Genomic DNA, 20,480 nt, shown 5'->3' on the forward strand with positions numbered 1-20,480 from the left:
ATGGTCTGATCTAATGTAGTTGCCATGATTTCATAACTTTAGAAGTTGCCACATACTAACACTAGGCAGTTAACATTTCCGTTCTTTTTTGATGAACGTTCTTGTAGATTGATTCCACGCACTGGAATCTTCATGTGTGTGTTTTTAACACCACAGGAATCTTCATGTTGGTAACACCTCGCTGAGATTGTGTTTCATCTAGAGCACATGTCGCCATGGGTTCCTGAAGCATTGATCTGCCGTGCTAATAATTATTGACTGTTCTCTTTTGCTCAAGATTGCCTACACGTGAGCGTATGCAATACTGTTAATTAGGCTTGATTGTGTTGTCGATTCACAAAGCTCCAATTTAACGGAGAAAGGTGAATATCGTAGCTCGTAGTTGTACTGATCACGACCTAGTAATTTATCTCTTGAACCATACAGGAGAGTTGTATTCGTAATTTATCTCTTGAACCATATAAGAGAGTTGTATTCATTGAACCACACAGGAGAGTTGTATTCGTAATTTATCTCTTGAACCATATAATTTTGTTTTACGAAATTGTGCTAAAAAACACTAATTTTTTTCATATTTTTTTTGCAAAAAACACTGCTTGCTCGTTTGAACCGTTTTAAGTGCATTTATGACAAGGGGGGCCCGCATCCGTCAACGTGGCAGCACTATTCACACGGCAACGCCGTTAGACGGTGTTACACGCCGCTGGCGCACCGGTTCGAGCCGAGCGGGTCAAACACCCCCGAAGCGGTGCAGGCCCACCCCCAGCCCTCACTCTCTCTTTGTACTAAACGTTGCTCCGCCGCCCTCTCCCACATCCCCGACCGCCGTCGCCGCTGCGTCGCCATGGTGTCCTGGTCTGATGACGCCAGCAGCGACAACTCTCACCAGTACGCCGACTCAGCTTCGGACGAGGGCATCATCAAGGTGAGTTGCTCGAGCTCAAGCTAGGGTTAGGGTTAGGGTTGCGATTTGGGGATTTTTCTGTTGAGCCTTGATTTGAAGTTTTGTTGCCTTTTCTTTGCACCTCCAGATCCCTGAGACCATGGATGACTCCGATTTCGAGGGCACTCAACCTGACGTTTTGTGCAATGAACACTCCCTGCCAGCAGAGAGGCTTGTTGCTTTCCAGGGCATCCATACTGGCAGGAGGTTCCTTGCTTGTACTGTGAAGGTATGTGCCAAATTTATGCTAATCTGGTCATTATTTAGTACTAACTTTATAGTTAGCAGATCTGGTGTGCTAGTTGTTCAGTGAGGTAATTGTTTATATGTGAGCATATGCACATTATTGTCAGCAGATCTGCCATGTTAGTTAGGTTGTTAATTAGTTATGTATTTTCTGTGATAGTGGTGGGTTAGTAAGGTCATTGTTTATATGCCAGTATGTGCATAGGGTTGGGGGCACTGATTGAGACTTGTTACTTTATAGCATGTGGATTAGTGAGCACTGTAATTGTTCAACTCACTGTGTCATATAGCTACCTCATACCTGTTTTTTAACTCATTGTGTTACTTTATAACTGTTTGTTACTTTATAGCATGTGGATTAGTGAGCACTTTACACCATTTGTTACTTTATAGCATTGTGTTACAAGTAACACATGTTTAACACTAATATTACAGGAGGGAAAAAACTGTGGGCTGGTTGAATGGGTTGATCCAATTTGGCCAGCTACAATGGAGAATGCATTGACCAAGTTGTGGGATAAGTATGAAGAGTGCAGAAGGAGCAAGATTGAGGACAATCTGGAAAGCTCATTTGTTGTTCACAACCTGACACAACAGAAGATCAAGCTGCAGGCAAGTTATGAGAGGTTGGTTGAAGATGTCAACGGCCTCTTGGATGCCCAAGAGCAGAGGGCTCAGATGGAGAGAGGTAAGATGCAGAACAAACCTGATGAGAGCAAGCTACAGGAGAAGTATGGCATGCTCAAGAACCTGACAGTTGCTCAAGCCAATGTCATTAGGAACATGAAGTTGAAGCTTGCTAAAGAGAAGATTAAGTTACAGGCCCACATTGATGAGCTTGAGAAGGTTGTGGAGCAGACCAAGCTGAAGCTGAATGGGATTAAGGCCATCTTAGATGAATGAGCAGTATAATGTAATATGCTGCTTATTAGTACCACCAGCATGGTTATGGGATGATGAGTACTATAATTATGGTTATGTAATGACTACTATTAGATGAATGATCTAGTAATATCTGAAATATGGTTATGTAATGTACCTATTTAGCATTAAGCACTATCCTGTAATATGGTACTTATTAGTTATGGTTATGTATGGATCTTCTAGTTATGTAGACTCGCTTGGTTGGAGCAGACCAAGCTGAAGCTAAATCTGATGTTGTTGGTTGGTTTTGTCAATGCCGAGAGACCCTAGACTCACTTGCTAGTTTTGTCGATGCTGAGAGACCCTAGACTCACTTTGGTGGGTTTTGTCGATGCTGAGAGACCCTAGACTCACTTTGGTGGGTTTTGTCGATGACGAGAGACCCTACACTCACTTGGTTTGGTTTATCGACGCCGAGTGACCCTAGACTCACTTTGGGGTTTTTCGACGCCGAGTGACCCTAGACTCACTTTGGTGGGTTTCTTGACGCCGAGTGACCCTAGACTCACTTTGGGGGTTTTCGATGCCGAGTGACCCTATACTCACTTTGGTGGGTTTCTCGACGTCGAGTGACCCTAGACTCACTTTGGTGGGTTTCTGAGTGACCCTAGACTCACTTTGCTGGGGTTTTCGACGCCGAGTGACCCTAGACTCACTTTGGTGGGTTTTTCGATGCCTAGTGACCCTAGACTCACTTTGGTGGGTTTTTCGACGCCGAGTGACCCTAGACTCACTTTGGTGGGTTTTTCGACGCGGAGTGACCCTAGACTCACTTTGGTGGGTTTTTCGACGCCGAGTGACCCTAGACTCACTTTGGTGGGGTTTTCGACGCCGAGTGACCCTAGACTCACTTTGGGGGTTTTCGACGCCGAGTGACCCTAGACTCACTTTGGGGGTTTTCGACGCCGAGGGACCCTAGAATCATAGTAAGCATCATCATCACCAGAATCACCAGCATCACAACCAACAAACTAAACATCTAGTCCATCCAAAGGCAACATATAAAATAAACATCCAAGACAGCCAACATTGTCAAGTTCTCACATCCATCCATGCCAACATTTAAGATAAACATACAAGTTCTCACAGCCAATAATGGTTCAAAGCCAACATAGGCATCATAGGTTCTGAATGTTGGGGAACGTAGTAATTTCAAAAAAAAATCCTACGCACACGCAAGATCATGGTGATGCGTAGCAACGAGAGGGGAGAGTGTTGTCCACGTACCCTCGTAGACCGAAAGCGGAAGTGTTAGCACAACGCGGTTGATATAGTCGTACGTCTTCATGATCCGACCGATCAAGTACCGAACGTACGGCACCTCCGAGTTCAGCACACGTTCGGCCCGATGACGTCCCTCGAACTCCGATCCAGCCGAGTGTTGAGGGAGAGTTTCGTCAGCACGACGGCTTGGTGACGATGTTGATGTTCTACCGACGCAGGGCTTCGCCTAAGCACCGCTACAGTATTATCGAGGTGGACTATGGTGGAGGGGGCACCGCACACGGCTAAAGATCAACTTGATCAATTGTTGTCTATATGGGGTGTCCCCCTGCCCCCGTATATAAAGGAGCAAGGGGGGTGCGGCCGGCCAGGGAGAGGGCGCGCCAGGAGGAGTCCTACTCCCACCGGGAGTAGGACTCCCCCCTTTCCTAGTTGGAATAGGATTCGAGAGAAGGAAAGAGAGAGGGGAAGAAGGAAAGAGGGGCCCGGCCCCCTTGCCCTAAACCAATTCGGTTTGGGCCTTGGGGGGGGGTGCCCCACTCTCCCCTTGCTTCCCTCTATTTCCACTAAGGCCCATGTAGGCCCATTAAGCCCCCGGGGGGTTCCGGTAACCTCCCGGTACTTCGGTAAAATCCCGATTTCACCCGGAACACTTCCGACATCCAAACATAGGCTTCCAATATATCAATCTTCATGTCTCGACCATTTCGAGACTCCTCGTCATGTCCTTGATCACATCTGGGACTCCGAACAATTTTCGGCACATCAAAACATATAAACTCATAATATAACTGTCATCGTAACGTTAAGCGTGCGGACCCTACGGGTTCGAGAACTATGTAGACATGACCGAGACACGTCTCCGTGTTGGGGAACGTAGTAATTTCAAAAAATTTCCTACGCACACGCAAGATCATGTGATGCATAGCAACGAGAGGGGAGATTATGATCTACATACCTAGTAGATCGACAACGGAAGCGTTTGGTTGATGTAGTCGTACGTCTTCATGGCCTGACCGATCAAGCACCGAAACTACGGCACCTCCGAGTTTTAGCACACGTTCAGCTCGATGACGATCCCCGGACTCCGATCCAGCAAAGTGTCGGGGAAGAGTTCCGTCAGCACGACGGCGTGGTGACGATCTTGATGTACTACTGCAGCAGGGCTTCGCCTAAACTCCGCTACAATATTATCGAGGACTATGGTGGCTGGGGGCGCCGCACACGGCTAAGGAAAAGATCACGTGGATCAACTTGTGTGTCTCTGGGGTGCCCCTGCCTCCGTATATAAAGGACTAAAGGGGGGAGGCTGGCCGGCCAAGGAGGGCGCGCCAGGAGAGTCCTACTCCCTCTGGGAGTAGGATTCCCCCCAATCCTAGTTGGAATAGGATTCGCGGAGGGGGGAAAAGAGAGAGAGGGGCTGGCCCCCTCTCCTTGTCCTATTAGGACCAAGGGAGGGGAGGGGCGCGCGGCCCATGAGGGGCTGCCTCTTCTCTTTTCCACTAAGTCCCATCATGGCCCATATAGCTCCCGGGGGGTTCCGGTAACCTCCCGGTACTCCGGTAAAATCCCGATTTCACCCGGAACACTTCCGATATCCAAACATAGGCTTCCAATATATCAATCTTTATGTCTCGACCATTTCGAGACTCCTCGTCATGTCCGTGATCACATCCGGGACTCCGAAAAACCTTCGGTACATCAAAATGCATAAACTCATAATATAACTGTCATCGTAACCTTAAGCGTGCGGACCCTACGGGTTCGAGAACAATGTAGACATGACCGAGACACGTCTCCGGTCAATAACCAATAGCGGGACCTGGATGCCCATATTGGCTCCTACATATTCTACGAAGATCTTTATCAGTCAGACCGCATAACAACATACGTCGTTCCCTTTGTCATCGGTATGTTACTTGCCCGAGATTCGATCGTCGGTATTCCAATACCTAGTTCAATCTCATTGCCGGCAAGTCTCTTTACTCGTTCTGTAATACATCATCCCGCAACTAACTCATTAGTTGCAATGCTTGCAAGGCTTAAGTGATGTGCATTACCGAGAGGGCCCAGAGATACCTCTCCGACAATCGGAGTGACAAAACCTAATCTCGAAATACGCCAACCCAACATGTACCTTTGGAGACACCTGTAGTACTCCTTTATAATCACCCAGTTACGTTGTGACGTTTGGTAGCACCCAAAGTGTTCCTCCGGTAAACGGGAGTTGCATAATCTCATAGTTATAGGAACATGTATAAGTCATGAAGAAAGCAATAGCAACATACTAAACGATCGGGTGCTAAGCTAATGGAATGGGTCATGTCAATCAGATCATTCACTTAATGATGTGATCCCGTTAATCAAATAACAACTCATTGTTCATGGTTAGGAAACATAACCATCTTTGATTAACGAGCTAGTCAAGTAGAGGCATACTAGTGACACTTTGTTTGTCTATGTATTCACACATGTATTATGTTTCCGGTTAATACAATTCTAGCATGAATAATAAACATTTATCATGATATAAGGAAATAAATAATAACTTTATTATTGCCTCTAGGGCATATTTCCTTCACTTCGGTCAATAAACAATAGCAGAACCTGGATGCTCATATTGGCTCCCACATATTCTACGAAGATCTTTATCGGTCAAACCGCACAACAACTTACGTTGTTCCCTTTGTCATCGGTATGTTACTTGCCCGAGATTCGATCGTCGGTATCTCAATACCTAGTTCAATCTCGTTACCGGCAAGTCTCTTTACTCGTTCTGTAATACATCATCTCGCAACTAACTCATTAGTTGCAATGCTTGCAAGGCTTAAGTGATGTGCATTACCGAGAGGGCCCAGAGATACCTCTCCGACAATCGGAGTGACAAATCCTAATATCGAAATACGCCAACCCAACAAGTACCTTTGGAGACACCTGTAGAGCACATTTATAATCACCCAATTACGTTGTGACGTTTGGTAGCACACAAAGTGTTCCTCCGGTAAACGGGAGTTGCATAATCTCATAGTCATAGGAACATGTATAAGTCATGAAGAAAGCAATAGCAACATACTAAACGATCGGGTGGTAAGCTAACGGAATGGGTCATGTCAATCACATCATTCTCCTAATGATGTGACCCCGTTAATCAAATGACAATTCATGTCTATGGTCAGGAAACATAACCATCTTTGATCAACGGGCTAGTCAAGTAGAGGCATACTAGTGACAATATGTTTGCCTATGTATTCACACATGTATTATGTTTCCGGTTAATACAATTCTAGCATGAATAATAAACATTTATCATGATATAAGGAAATAAATAATAACTTTATTATTGCCTCTAGGGCATATTTCCTTCAGTCTCCCACTTGCACTAGAGTCAATAATCTAGATTACACAGTAATCATTCTAACACCCATGGAGCCTTGGTGATGATCATGTTTTGCTCGTGGAAGAGGATTAGTCAACGGGTCTGCAACATCCCGGATGGAATTGAAGCGTCTCTTGATGTGTTTGGTTCTCTTGTGAAATCTAGATTCCTTCGCCAAGGCAATTGCACCAGTATTGCCACAAAAGATTTTTATTGGACCCGATGCACTAGGTATGACACCTAGATCGGATATGAACTCCTTCATCCAGACTCCTTCATTTGCTGCTTCTGAAGCAGCTATGTACTCCGCTTCACATGTAGATCCCGCCACAACGCTTTGTTTAGAACTGCACCAACGGACAGCTCCACCGTTCAATGTAAACACGTATCCAGTTTGCGATTTAGAATCGTCCGAATCAGTGTAAAGCTTGCATCAACGTAATCGTTTACGATGAGCTCTTTGTCACCTCCATAAACGAGAAACATATCCTTAGTCCTTTTCAAGTATTTCAGGATGTTCTTGACCACTGTCCAGTGATCCACTCCTGGATTACTTTGGTACCTCCCTGCTAGACTTATAACAAGGCACACATCAGGTCTAGTACACAACATTGCATACATGATAGAGCCTATGGCTGAAGCATAAGGAACATCTTTCATTTTATATCTATCTTCTGCAGTGGTTGGGCATTGAGTCTTACTCAACTTCACACCATGTAACACAGGCAAGAACCCTTTCTTTGCTAGATCCATTTTAAACTTCTTCAAAACTTTGTCAAGGTATGTGCTTTGTGAAAGTCCAATTAAGCGTCTTGATCTATCTCTATAGATCTTAATGCCCAATATGTAAGCAGCTTCACCGAGGTCTTTCATTGAAAAACTCTTATTCAAGTATCCCTTTATGCTATCCAGAAATTCTATATCATTTCCAATCAGCAATAGGTCATCCACATATAATATCAGAAATGCTACAGAGCTCCCAATCACTTTCTTGTAAATACAGGCTTCTCCAAAAGTCTGTATAAAACCAAATGCTTTAATCACACTATCAAAGCGTTTATTCCAACTCCGAGAGGCTTGCACCAGTCCATAAATGGATCGCTGGAGCTTGCACACTTTGTTAGCTCCCTTTGGATTGACAAAACCTTCTGGTTGCATCATATACAACTCTTCTTCCAGAAATCCATTCAGGAATGCAGTTTTGACATCCATTTGCCAAATTTCATAATCATAAAATGCGGCAATTGCTAACATGATTCGGACAGACTTAAGCATCGCTACAGTGAGAAGGTCTCATCGTAGTCAATCCCTTGAACTTGTCGAAAACCTTTTGCAACAAGTCGAGCTTTATAGACAGTAACATTACCGCCAGCGTCAGTCTTCTTCTTGAAGATCCATTTATTTTCAATTGCTTGCCGATCATCGGGCAAGTCAACCAAAGTCCATACTTTGTTCTCATACATGGATCCCATCTCAGATTTCATGGCCTCAAGCCATTTTGCGTAATCTGAGCTCACCATCGCTTCTTTATAGTTCGTAGGTTCATCATGATCTAGTAGCATGACTTCCAGAACAGGATTACCGTACCACTCTGGTGCAGATCTTACTCTGGTTGATCTATGAGGATCAGTAGTAACTTGATCCGAAGTTCCATGATCATCATCATTAACTTCCTCACTAATTGGTGTAGGTGTCACAGAAACCGGTTTCTGTGATGAACTACTTTCCAATAGAGGAGCATGTGTAGTTACCTCATCAAGTTCTACTTTCCTCCCACTCACTTCTTTCGAGAGAAACTCCTTCTCTAGAAAGGATCCATTCTTAGCAACGAATGTCTTGCCTTCGGATCTGTGATAGAAGGTGTACCCAACAGTTTCCTTTGGATATCCTATGAAGACACATTTCTCCAATTTGGGTTTGAGCTTATCAGGTTGAAGCTTTTTCACATAAGCATCGCAGCCCCAAACTTTCAGAAACGACAACTTTGGTTTCTTGCCAAACCACAGTTCATAAGGCGTCGTCTCAACGGATTTTGATGGTGCCCTATTTAACGTGAATGCGGCCGTCTCTAAAGCATATCCCTAAAATGATAGCGGTAAATCTGTAAGAGACATCATAGATCACACCATATCGAGTAAAGTACGATTACGATGTTCGGACACACCTTTACGCTGTGGTGTTCCCGGTGGCGTGAGTTGCGAAACTATTCCGCATTGTTTCAAATATAGACCAAACTCGTAACTCAAATATTCTCCTCCACGATCAGATTGTAGAAACTTTATTTTCTTGTTACGATGATTTTCAACTTCACTCTGAAATTCTTTGAACTTTTGAAATGTTCCAGACTTATGCTTCATTAAGTAGATATACCCATATCTGCTTAAATCATTTGTGAAGGTGAGAAAATAACGATATCCACCACGAGCATCAACATTCATCGGACCACATACATCTGTATGTATGATTTCCAATAAATCTGTTGCTCTCTCCATAGTTCTAGAGAACGGCGTTTTAGTCATCTTGCCCATGAGGCACGGTTCGCAAGTACCTAGTGATTCATAATCAAGTGGTTCCAAAAGTCCATCAGTATGGAGTTTCTTCATGCGCTTTACACCGATATGACCTAAACGGTAGTGCCACAAATAAGTTGCACTATCATTATCAACTCTGCATCTTTTGGCTTCAACATTATGAATATCTGTATCACTACTATCAAGATTTATCAAAAATAGACCACTCTTCAAGGGTGCATGACCATAAAAGATATTACTCATATAAATAGAACAACCATTATCATCTGATTTAAATGAATAACCGTCTCGCATCAAACAAGATCCAGATATAATATTCATGCTCAACACTGGCACCAAATAACAATTATTTAGGTCTAATACTAATCCCGGAGGTAGATGTAGAGGTAGCGTGCCGACCGCGATCACATCGACTTTGGAACCATTTCCCACGTGCATCGTCACCTCGTCCTTTGCCAGTGTTCGCTTAATTCGTAGTCCCTATTTCGAGTTGCAAATATTAGCAACAGAACCAGTATCAAATACCCAGGTGCTACTGCGAGCTCTAGTAAGGTACACATCAATAACATGTATATCACATATACCTTTGTTCACCTTGCCATCCTTCTTATCCGCCAAATACTTGGGGCAGTTCCGCTTCCAGTGACCAGTCTGCTTGCAGTAGAAGCACTCAGTTTCAGGCTTAGGTCCAGACTTGGGTTTCTTCTCCTGAGCAGCAACTTGCTTGCTGTTCTTCTTAAAGTTCCCCTTCTTCTTCCTGTCGGTGTCAAAACCGGCGGATCTCGGGTAGGGGGTCCCGAACTATGCGTCTAGAATCGATGGTAACAGGAGACAGGGGACACGATGTTTACCCAGGTTCGGGCCCTCTTGATGGAGATAATACCCTACGTCCTGCTTGATTGATCTTGATGATATGAGTATTACAAGAGTTTATCTACCACGAGATCGTAGAGGCTAAACCCTAGAAGCTAGCCTATGGTATGATTGTATGTATATTGTCTATCGACTAGCCTGGCCTCGGTTTATATAATGCGCCAGAGGCCTAGGATAACAAGAGTCCTAGCCGAATACGCCGGTGGGGAGGAGTCCTTGTCTTGACCACCAAGTATTGTGGAATCTTCCATGTATGCGGCAGCTGTCCGAACTGGCCCATGAGTATACGGCCATGGGGGTCCTCGGCCCAATCTAACAGATCGGGAGATGACGTGGTGAGTACCCCCTAGTCCAGGACACCGTCAGTAGCCCCTGAACCGGTCTTCAAGTTAGGGACGCTCCTCGATTCTTCTGAACTATTCTTCATCTTCGGTTGTCGGTCTTGAAAACTGGTTCAACAAATCTTCTCATCTTCGATCTTGAGGATCGCCGAAATGCATTCGACAAGTTTATACGTCGGGTATCCAAGGAGCCCCTTTAAGTTTCCGGCCTTTATCAATACCTTGTTATTTTTATGCCACACCTCGGGTTTGAAGTTGTTCCTGGGAGGCAGTGTCCTCTTGTGTCCGAGCTCCAACGCCAGACTGCATTCGAGGTATCCTTTGCAGCCGAGCACCAATGTCGGACTGTTTCCGAGCTCCAACGCCGGACTGTGTCCAAGCTCCAACGCCGGACTATATCCAAAATGTCATAGATCATCTTGGACCAAAAAAGTTGAAGGAGTTTAGCTGAGCTTAATGCCGGAAATGCCCTCTATGGAGCCAGCCACTAGCGCCCGAGCTTTATGCTGGACTGCTTCTGAGGTGGTGCACCACCCCCACTATGGGCCGATTTTTTGTCAATATTTTTTATTGGTGCAATTTATTCTCTGCCGAGATATATAGTCAGTAGCCCTCAAGGTGTGTATCAGTCTAAAACCCGAGATGCACCTGAAGGATGACATAAGACCCCTGATCCCAGTAGTCGCCGAGACTCAGGTTGATTTGCAAAATCGGCCTGAGGATCAAGTCCTAGCTCGGAAGAATACTTCGGTACACAAAAAGTGGCGTGCTCAGTCCTCGAGACTCAGGTTGGGTGCGGCCAACCAACCTGAGGATCAAAATCTCATCGGAAACTGTATTGCACTTAAAATTTTCTGCATTGAACAGGCAATGCAGTAGCCCCCGAGACACTGGTCGGGTGGCAACAGCAGATCAGGGGATCGATGTGCCCCTTTAATATTTGTAAATAATAAGCCCGAAGCCCAGTAGCCCCCGAGCCTTAATGTGGGCACGGGTGGCCGAATTAAGGATCGATATCCATAGTAAAATCACAAATTTTGTGTAATGCCTCTATGTATCCGAGTACTTTACGTCATTAATGCTCGGATCCGCATTGTACAAAACTTTGTTGACCGACCATCGGCTTCAACCTTCTCGGCCAGTAGCCAAGGAGTGTTTGTCCTACTTTATAAAGCCTTTAGGAGGGCAAAGATTTACGACAAACAAGGCAATCTGGCCATACGGTTTTATAAACAAAGGTACGCAGAGAGATATGTTATATTACTGTTTAACATAAGAAATGTCTTCCAAAGATAATAGTCCCGCTATCGGTTCCTTTCTTTGGGTTGTCATGCTAAGCATGATCATGAAACCTCAGCTCTAATGTAAGAGCAAAATATCGAGGATTTAGTTTGGGAGGCCAGTTAATAGCCCCCGATAGTGTTCGGCGATAGTCGAGGTCAAGCCGTAAACACTTAGGCCATTGTTATGAATGGCCCGTCATTTAACACAGTCATCGGATCGCTGACCAGTTTACGCTTATTGTGACAGTCAGTTTTCGACTTTCTCCACTGAGGTGCTTAACCATGTAAGCTGGAAGCACAATCACGGTGGTTCTCCCTTTGCACGCCTAGACAGACAAAGCGGAACATAGGAAGCAAGTGCAAGAGCTGGGCAACCCAACTATTGACGAAGACACAATTCGAAACCGATGCATATATAGCAATATCCGAGAATGTTTTTGCCAAATCTCTAAAGGTGTCCGGCGTTGCACTGCGAGACTTGTGCTGAAAACACACAAATAGTTTAAAAGTGTTATAAGCTTGGAAAACCAAAAAACATCAGTAAAAACATGACGTCCGAACAATATCAAGTGTTCGGTGCCAATCCGAAAATTGGAAGAGAAAGAAAAAATTGTGCTTCTGTCGTGTTTTGACAACGACCAAGAAGAAAAGACATTTACAGCTCATATATAAATTTTAAGAGCCCCCAAGTGATTTGGGTAAGAATTTTATGTATAATGATTGTATGTACCGAAGTACTTATATCATATTTGTGTTCACCCAAACTTTAAACGCGTCTTAACCGACCGTCCGCTTCTCCCTCTTCGGCCAAGGGCCAAAAAGTGTCATGTACTCCGCCTGTCGAGAGTATCGACGGTGTTTCCGATGACCAGGCAATCAGGCCATAAGGCTGTAACAGACAAATCGCGCTCAGGGAACTTATGTTATATTACTAACGAAGTGTAAGAAGCATCTTCGAAGAAAATAATACCCCCATCGATACCTTTCTTCGGTGCTCATTATTACTATGAGACTTGTGCAATTGATTTTTTGTACTCATGAGTTCCGTTGTGTGCCGACCATGATTGAAAACAATAAGAGCGCTAGCTTTCGGCTTCACCCAGTCTGAGGTCAGAGCTCGGATGACCCGGTCGTGACAATCGCAGAGGTGCTCCCTTTACTCCCTAGTCGAACAATCAGGAACGTAGGGGTAAGCACAGGAGCCAGGCAACCCAGCTTGCAAATCGCTTAAGTCAATATGGTGCATATTGTGGCGTAATACACGAACAAGGAACGAAGCCGTACAAGTATAACCATATGCAAGAGGAAAAGCTTCATAAAGGAAGCCCCCAAATAAACGGGGTATTTGAATTTGTGCGTCACAAACAAAGTTTGGACAAGGAAATTTTTTACAAGCAACTTTTTTCCAAAAAAGTATAATGCTTGGTCGAACCGAACACAAATTAAAAATTTAAAACTTTGAGCATGAAGGCAACTTAGCTGGTTAATGTGTTCGATGTTGATGACGCAAGCCGAGATTGTGGCGGGACGAGATCCCAGCCCCCAAGCCGGTCCCGAGATGTCCGAGTAAAGAACTCGTCTTGATGAAGTGGTGACACAACATAGTCGATGGGTGAGGTGAAAACCCCAGTCCGACCGCGGCGACGGAGCAGGCCGGCAGTGTGACGCCGAAGCCCCCAACATGTGTTAATGAAGTGACGACGAAGCTCCCGGTCAGCAGAGGTGACGTGGTACATCGGTACGCCGCGGTGACAGCGCTGCCCGGATTATCTACCTATGCACAGAAAATAGTGCAAGCCGGAGATAATAGGAATAATAATAAAAAAATTGTTGCATAATCAATAATTTATGCAAAGTGAGTAATAAAAGAAATATGGCATGTGCGCTGAACACTCGATGAGGTAGAGCTCTCTCGGCAATGCCGAAGTCCCCGAGGGAACCGAACACGTCGGTATGGCAACATGACCAACAAGGTGATCACGCGAGCCGATTTACGCCGATTAGGGCGACGGCGTCGGCTTGCCGAAGAAACCACGTGACACAGTCAAAGTCGATCACCTACACACATAAAATAGTGCGGTCAAAAAAGGGTAATTGCTTTTCGCAAAAATAATTTATTGAAAGAGATGTGGCCTGGCGCCGAAGCCAATGTCGATGCAAGGCGTCAGCGTGACGCAGTGAAGGCGTGACAAAGCCTGAATTTGCAGGGCGGTCCGGACTCCGGATGCGGCGTTCGCTGAACTATGTATGGAAACTGACCGAACCACCACGTAACCATTTTTAATGTGGCCGCCATTTGATAGACCTGTGTACAGATGATGGAACAAACCAGAGTAATAATTCCTTAAGAAAAATAAACCCAACAAGCAAAAATTGTTAGGATTAATAGCACTTGGTTTATTTGTTGTAGCATTCCGAAGAAAAGCGACCCCCAAAATCAGGAATCGACCCGCACACCCATTGCCTGATGGGTGATAAAGCGATGGCCTGGTGATGCTGGCAAAGGTTGGCTTGCCAAGGCGAAGCCCTCGGTCCAACTAACATGACGAAGCTGGTTGGCTGGTGACGCCGAAGTCACCGGAGTATGTTGATGAAGAAATAGCCAGGTCCTCGGTCTAGCCGAGGTGACGGAGCGGGCCGGTGAGGAGTTGTTGTAGCTGCCATGTCAGCCGAGGTGTTGAAGTAGTTCGGCATGATGGACTTTGGCTCGAAGAAGTAACAGTGCGGCCATGCCGACCCAGGTCGTAACTTGTGACGCGGCCAGTGCTGGTTTGATGAAGTGACCATGCGGCGGTGCCGGTGTGCCCGCTCCGTATAATCCGTGGGGCGGCAGTGTTGGTGATGATTTATCCTTCACAATGCCAAACTCTTGTTCGGCTTGCCGAGATGATGATCCGAAGAAGTTGAGCTCGGCTCAACAGAGTGACGACGTGTCTAGCGCAGGTCGGCCGCCTTGAAGCAATATTGCCAGACTGGTTTGACACCAGCATGATGATGAAGATGACCTCACGGGGGACTTAAAATTTTACGGGCATGTGTTTAAAAACGACGCACAATACCCTAGAAGAGAATTCCTCTAAAAAGGTTGTCCAATATCACGTTCATAAAGAAACATGAATTCGGGTCGGATCCATATTCGCGCAGAAAACAAATCCGAAAATTGGTCCACTCATCGGAAGGTTCCTGGAGTTTGAACTGTCGGATCGAGCTGAAATTTGGAGGGGTGATAGATATGGGAATTCCGCAGTAGATGAACGGTTGGATCTTCCAAAGGAGCTCCGAGCTGGGCTCTGGAGACCACGCCCTAAACTCGTCCAGATTCCCGTCTAGATTTGACAGGGCTCCGGTATATCGTAGATTGTCGAAGATTCCTCCATCGGAACTCGACGAAATTTTGCATGGCTGTTGTAGACGTAATTACGCACTATTTCACCGAAGCGATCGTCAAACCGACGCTTGAGGAGGTGGTGACGGCGGATACAAGTTTGCCGTCCATAAAAACAGCACGGCTGCCTGAGGGCAATGTTGACGTTGAGCCGTCGAGCTCCATGGATGATTCCTCTATGATCATGATAGAGATCGGAGTTGATGTTGAAGAAGGCCCCCGTTCGAGCATGACGGTCGAAGATGAAGCGCGGTCCTCGGTCGAGCCAAGGTGACCAGTCGAGCCGGCGACGAAGATGCCGGCGTCGCAGTTGACCTACGGACGAGCCATTGATCCTTTTACCGATCACACAGCGGAACTCTCAATGAAAGCACCAATGTCGGTGTCAAAACCGGCAGATCTCGGGTAGGGGGTCCCGAACTGTGCGTCTAGAATCGATGGTAACAGGAGACAGGGGACATGATGTTTACCCAGGTTCGGGCCCTCTTGATGGAGGTAATACCGTACGTCTTGCTTGATTGATCTTGATGATATGAGTATTACAAGAGTTGATCTACCACAAGATCGTAGAGGCTAAACCCTAGAAGTTAGCCTATGGTATAATTGTATGTATATTGTCTATCGACTAGCCTGGCCTCGGTTTATATAATGCACCAGAGGCCTAGGATAACAAGAGTCCTAGCCGAATACGCCGGTGGGGAGGAGTCCTTGTCTTGACCACCAAGTCTTGTGGAATCTTCCATGTGTGCGGCAGCTGTCCGAACTGGCCCATGAGTATACGGCCATGGGGGTCCTCGGCCCAATCTAACAGATCGGGAGATGACGTGGTGAGTACCCCCTAGTCCAGGACACCGTCACTTCCCTTTACCCTTTTTCTTGAAACTGATGGTTTTATTGACCATCGACACTTGATGCTCCTTTTTGATTTCTACCTCTGCTGCTTTTAGCATTGCGAAGAGCTCAAGAATTGATTTATTCATCCCTTGCATATTATAGTTCATCACGAAGCTCTTGTAGCTTGGTGGCAGTGATTGTAGAGCTCTGTCAATGACACTATCAATCGAAAGATTAACTCCCAGCTGAGTTAAGTGATTATGGTACCTAGACATTCTGAGTATATGTTCACTAACAGAACTATTCTCCTCCATCTTGCAGCTGTAAAACTTATTGGAGACTTCATATCTCTCAATCCGGGCATTTGCTTGAAATATTAACTTCAACTCCTGGAACATCTCATATGCTCCATGACGTTCAAAACGTCGTTGAAGTCCCGGTTCTAAGCCGTAAAGCATGGCACACTGAACTATCGAGTAGTCATCAGCTTTGCTCTGCCAGGCGTTCTTAACGTCTGCAGTTGCATCAGCAGCAGGCCTGGCACTCAGCGGTGCTTCCAGAACGTAATTTTTCGGAGCAGCAATGAGGATAATCCTCAAATTACGGACCCAGTCCGTGTATTTGCTACCATCATCTTTCAACTTTGCTTTCTCCAGGAACGCATTAAAATTCAACGGAACAACAACATGGCCCATCTATCTACAATCAAACATAGACAAGCAAAATACTATCAGGTACTAAGTTCATGATAAATTTAAGTTCAATTAATCATATTACTTAAGAACTCCCACTTAGAAAGACATCCCTCTAATCTTTTAAGTGATCACGTGATCCAAATCAACTAAACCATAACCGATCATCACGTGAAATGGAGTAGTTTTCAATGCTGAACATCACTATGTTGATCATATCTACTATATGATTCACGCTCGACCTTTCGGTCTCAGTGTTCCGAGGCCATATCTGCATATGCTAGGCTCGTCAAGTTTAACCTAAGTATTCTGCGTGTGCAAAACTGGCTTGCACCCGTTGTAGATGGACGTAGAGCTTATCACATCCGATCATCACGTGGTGTCTGGGCACGACGAACTTTGGCAACAGTGCATACTCAGGGAGAACACTTTTTTCTTGAAATTTAGTGAGAGATCATCTTATAATGCTACCGTCAATCAAAGCAAGATAAGATGCATAAAAGATAAACATCACATACAATCAATATAAGTGATATGATATGGCCATCATCATCTTGTGCTTGTGATCTCCATCTCCGAAGCACCGTCATGATCACCATCGTCACCGGCGCGACACCATGATCTCCATCGTAGCATCGTTGTCGTCTCGCCAATCTTATGCTTCTACGACTATCGCTACCGCTTAGTGATAAAGTAAAGCATTACAGGGCGATTGCATTGCATACAATAAAGCGACAACCATATGGCTCCTGCCAGTTGCCGATAACTTGGTTACAAAACATGATCATCTCATACAATAAAATTTAGCATCATGTCTTGACCATATCACATCACAACATGCCCTGCAAAAACAAGTTAGACGTCCTCTACTTTATTGTTGCAAGTTTTACGTGGCTGCTACGGGCTTAAGCAAGAACCAATCTTACCTACGCATCAAAACCACAACGATAGTTTGTCAAGTTGGTGCTGTTTTAACCTTCGCAAGGACCGGGCGTAGCCACACTCGGTTCAACTGAAGTTGGAGAAACTGACACCCGCCAGCCACCTGTGTGCAAAGCACGGCGGTAGAACCAGTCTCGCGTAAGCGTACGCGTAATGTCGGTCCGGGCCGCTTCATCCAACAATACCGCCGAACCAAAGTATGACATGCTGGTAAGCAGTATGACTTATATCACCCACAACTCACTTGTGTTCTACTCGTGCATATAACATCAAACCATAAAACCTAGGCTCTGATACCACTGTTGGGGAACGTAGTAATTTCAAAAAAATTCCGACGCACACGCAAGATCATGGTGATGCATAGCAACGAGAGGGGAGAGTGTTGTCTATGTACCCTCGTAGACCGATAGCGGAAGCGTTATGACAACGCAGTTGATGTAGTCGTACGTCTTCACGGCCCGACCGATCAAGCACCGAAACTACGGCACCTCCGAGTTTTAGCACACGTTCAGCTCGATGACGATCCCCGGACTCCGATCCAGCAAAGTGTCGGGGAAGAGTTCCGTAAGCACGACGGCGTAGTGACGATCTTGATGTTCTACCGTCGCAGGGCTTCGCCTAAGCACCGCTACAATATTATCGAGGATTATGGTGGAAGGGGGCACCGCACACGGCTAAGAAAACGATCACGTGGATCAACTTGTGTGTCTAGGGGTGCCTCTTGCCTCCGTATATAAAGGAGCCAAGGGGGGGTGCGTCCTGCCCTAGTAGGAGGCGCGCAGGAGGAGTCCTACTCCTATCGGGAGTAGGACTCCCGTCCCTTTCCTTGTCCAAGTAGGAGAGGGGGAAGGAAGGGAGAGAGGAGAGGAAGGAAAGGGGGGCGCCGCCCCTCCCTCCTTGTCCAATTCGGACTAGGGGGAGAGGGGGCGCGCGGCCTGCCCTGGCAGCCCCTCCTCTTCTCCACTTTAGGCCCATGAGGCCCATCAACCCCCCGGGGGGTTCCGGTAACCCCCCGGTACTCCGGTTTTATCCGAAACTTCCTCGGAACACTTCGATAGTTTGTCAAGTTGGTGCTGTTTTAACCTTCTCAAGGACCGGGCGTAGCCACACTCGGTTCAACTAAAGTTGGAGAAACTGACACCCGCCATCCACCTGTGTGCAAAGCACGTCGATAGAACCAGTCTCGCGTAAGCGTACGCGTAATGTCGGTCCGGGCCACTTCATCCAACAATACCGCCGAACCAAAGTATGACATGCTGGTAAGCAGTATGACTTATATCGCCCACAACTCACTTGTGTTCTACTCGTGCATATGACATCTACACATAAAACCAGGCTCGGATGCCACTGTTGGGGAACGTAGTAATTTCAAAAAAATTCCTACGCACACGCAAGATCATGGTGATGCATACCAACGAGAGGGGAGAGTGTTGTCCATGTACCCTCATAAACCGAAAGCGGAAGCGTTAGCACAATGCGGTTGACGTAGTCGTACGTCTTCACGATCCGACCGATCAAGTACCGAACGTACGGCACCTTCGAGATCAGCACACGTTCAGCCCGATGACATCCCTCGAACTCCGATCTAGCCGAGTGTTGAGGGAGAGTTTCGTCAGCACGACGGCATGGTGACGATGTTGATTTTTTACCGACGCAGGGCTTCGCCTAAGCACCGCTACAGTATTATCGAGGTGGACTATGGTGGAGGGGGCACCGCACACGGCTAAAGATCAACTTGATCAATTGTTTTCTATATGGGGTGTCCCCCTGCCCCCGTATATAAAGGAGCAAGGGGGGTGCGGCCGGCCAGGGAGAGGGCGCGCCAGGAGGAGTCCTACTCCCACCGGGAGTAGGACTCCCCCCTTTCCTAGTTGGAATAGGATTCGAGAGAAGGAAAGAGAGAGGGGAAGAAGGAAAGAGGGGCCCGGCCCCCTTGCCCTAAACCAATTCGGTTTGGGCCTTGGGGGGGGGGTGCCCCACTCTCCCCTTGCTTCCCTCTATTTCCACTAAGGCCCATGTAGGCCCATTAAGCCCCCGGGGGGTTCCGGTAACCTCCCGGTACTCCGGTAAAATCCCGATTTCACCCGGAACACTTCCGACATCCAAACATAGGCTTCCAATATATCAATCTTCATGTCTCGACCATTTCGAGACTCCTCAGCATGTCCTTGATCACATCCGGGACTCCGAACAATCTTCGGCACATCAAAACATATAAACTCATAATATAACTGTCATCGTAACGTTAAGCGTGCGGACCCTACGGGTTCGAGAACTATGTAGACATGACCGAGACACTTTTCCGGTCAATAACCAATAGCGGAACCTGGATGCTCATATTGGCTCCCACATATTCTATGAAGATCTTTATCGGTCAAACCGCACAACAACATACGTTGTTCCCTTTGTCATCGGTATGTTACTTGCCCGAGATTCGATCGTCGGTATCTCAATACCTAGTTCAATCTCGTTACCAGCAAGTCTCTTTACTCGTTCTGTAATACATCATCCCGCGACTAACTCATTAGTTGCAATGCTTGCAAGGCTTAAGTGATGTGCATTACCGAGAGGGCCCAGAGATACCTCTCCGACAATCGGAGTGACAAATCCTAATCTCGAAATACGCCAACCCAATAAGTACCTTTGGAGACACCTGTAGAGCACATTTATAATCACCCAATTACGTTATGACGTTTGGTAGCACACAAAGTGTTCCTCCGGTAAACGGGAGTTGCATAATCTCAGTCATAGGAACATGTATAAGTCATGAAGAAAGCAATGGCAACATACTAAACGACCGGGTGCTAAGCTAACGGAATGGGTCATGTCAATCACATCATTCTCCTAATGATGTAACCCCGTTTATCAAATGACAACTCATGTCTA

The 20,480-nt window shown here is 46.1% G+C and overlaps 1 protein-coding gene across 1 annotated transcript; it reads left to right on the forward strand.

Moving 5' to 3' along the window:
• Positions 1 to 629: 629 nt before the first annotated feature.
• LOC147990941 (uncharacterized) lies at positions 630 to 2,144 on the forward strand. Its single transcript, XM_087534148.1, has 3 exons — positions 630 to 925; positions 1,032 to 1,172; positions 1,625 to 2,144. The coding sequence occupies exons 1-3, from the start codon at positions 845 to 847 to the stop codon at positions 2,090 to 2,092; spliced, it is 690 nt and encodes a 229-aa protein (XP_087390274.1). The 5' UTR covers positions 630 to 844; the 3' UTR covers positions 2,093 to 2,144.
• The last annotated feature ends 18,336 nt before the right edge of the window (positions 2,145 to 20,480 follow it).

This window comes from Triticum urartu, chromosome 1A (genome assembly GCF_056163025.1).
Source record: "Triticum urartu cultivar PI428250 chromosome 1A, HENAU_Tu73, whole genome shotgun sequence".
NCBI classification, from domain to species: Eukaryota; Viridiplantae; Streptophyta; class Magnoliopsida; order Poales; family Poaceae; genus Triticum; species Triticum urartu.

Coding starts and splice junctions, on each gene's coding strand:
- LOC147990941 (XM_087534148.1), top strand. CDS start 845: ATGGTGTCCTGGTCTGATGACGCCAGCAGCGACAACTCTCACCAGTAC. Junction 926..1,031: donor CGGACGAGGGCATCATCAAG/GTGAGTTGCTCG, acceptor TTGCACCTCCAG/ATCCCTGAGACCATGGATGA. Junction 1,173..1,624: donor TCCTTGCTTGTACTGTGAAG/GTATGTGCCAAA, acceptor CTAATATTACAG/GAGGGAAAAAACTGTGGGCT.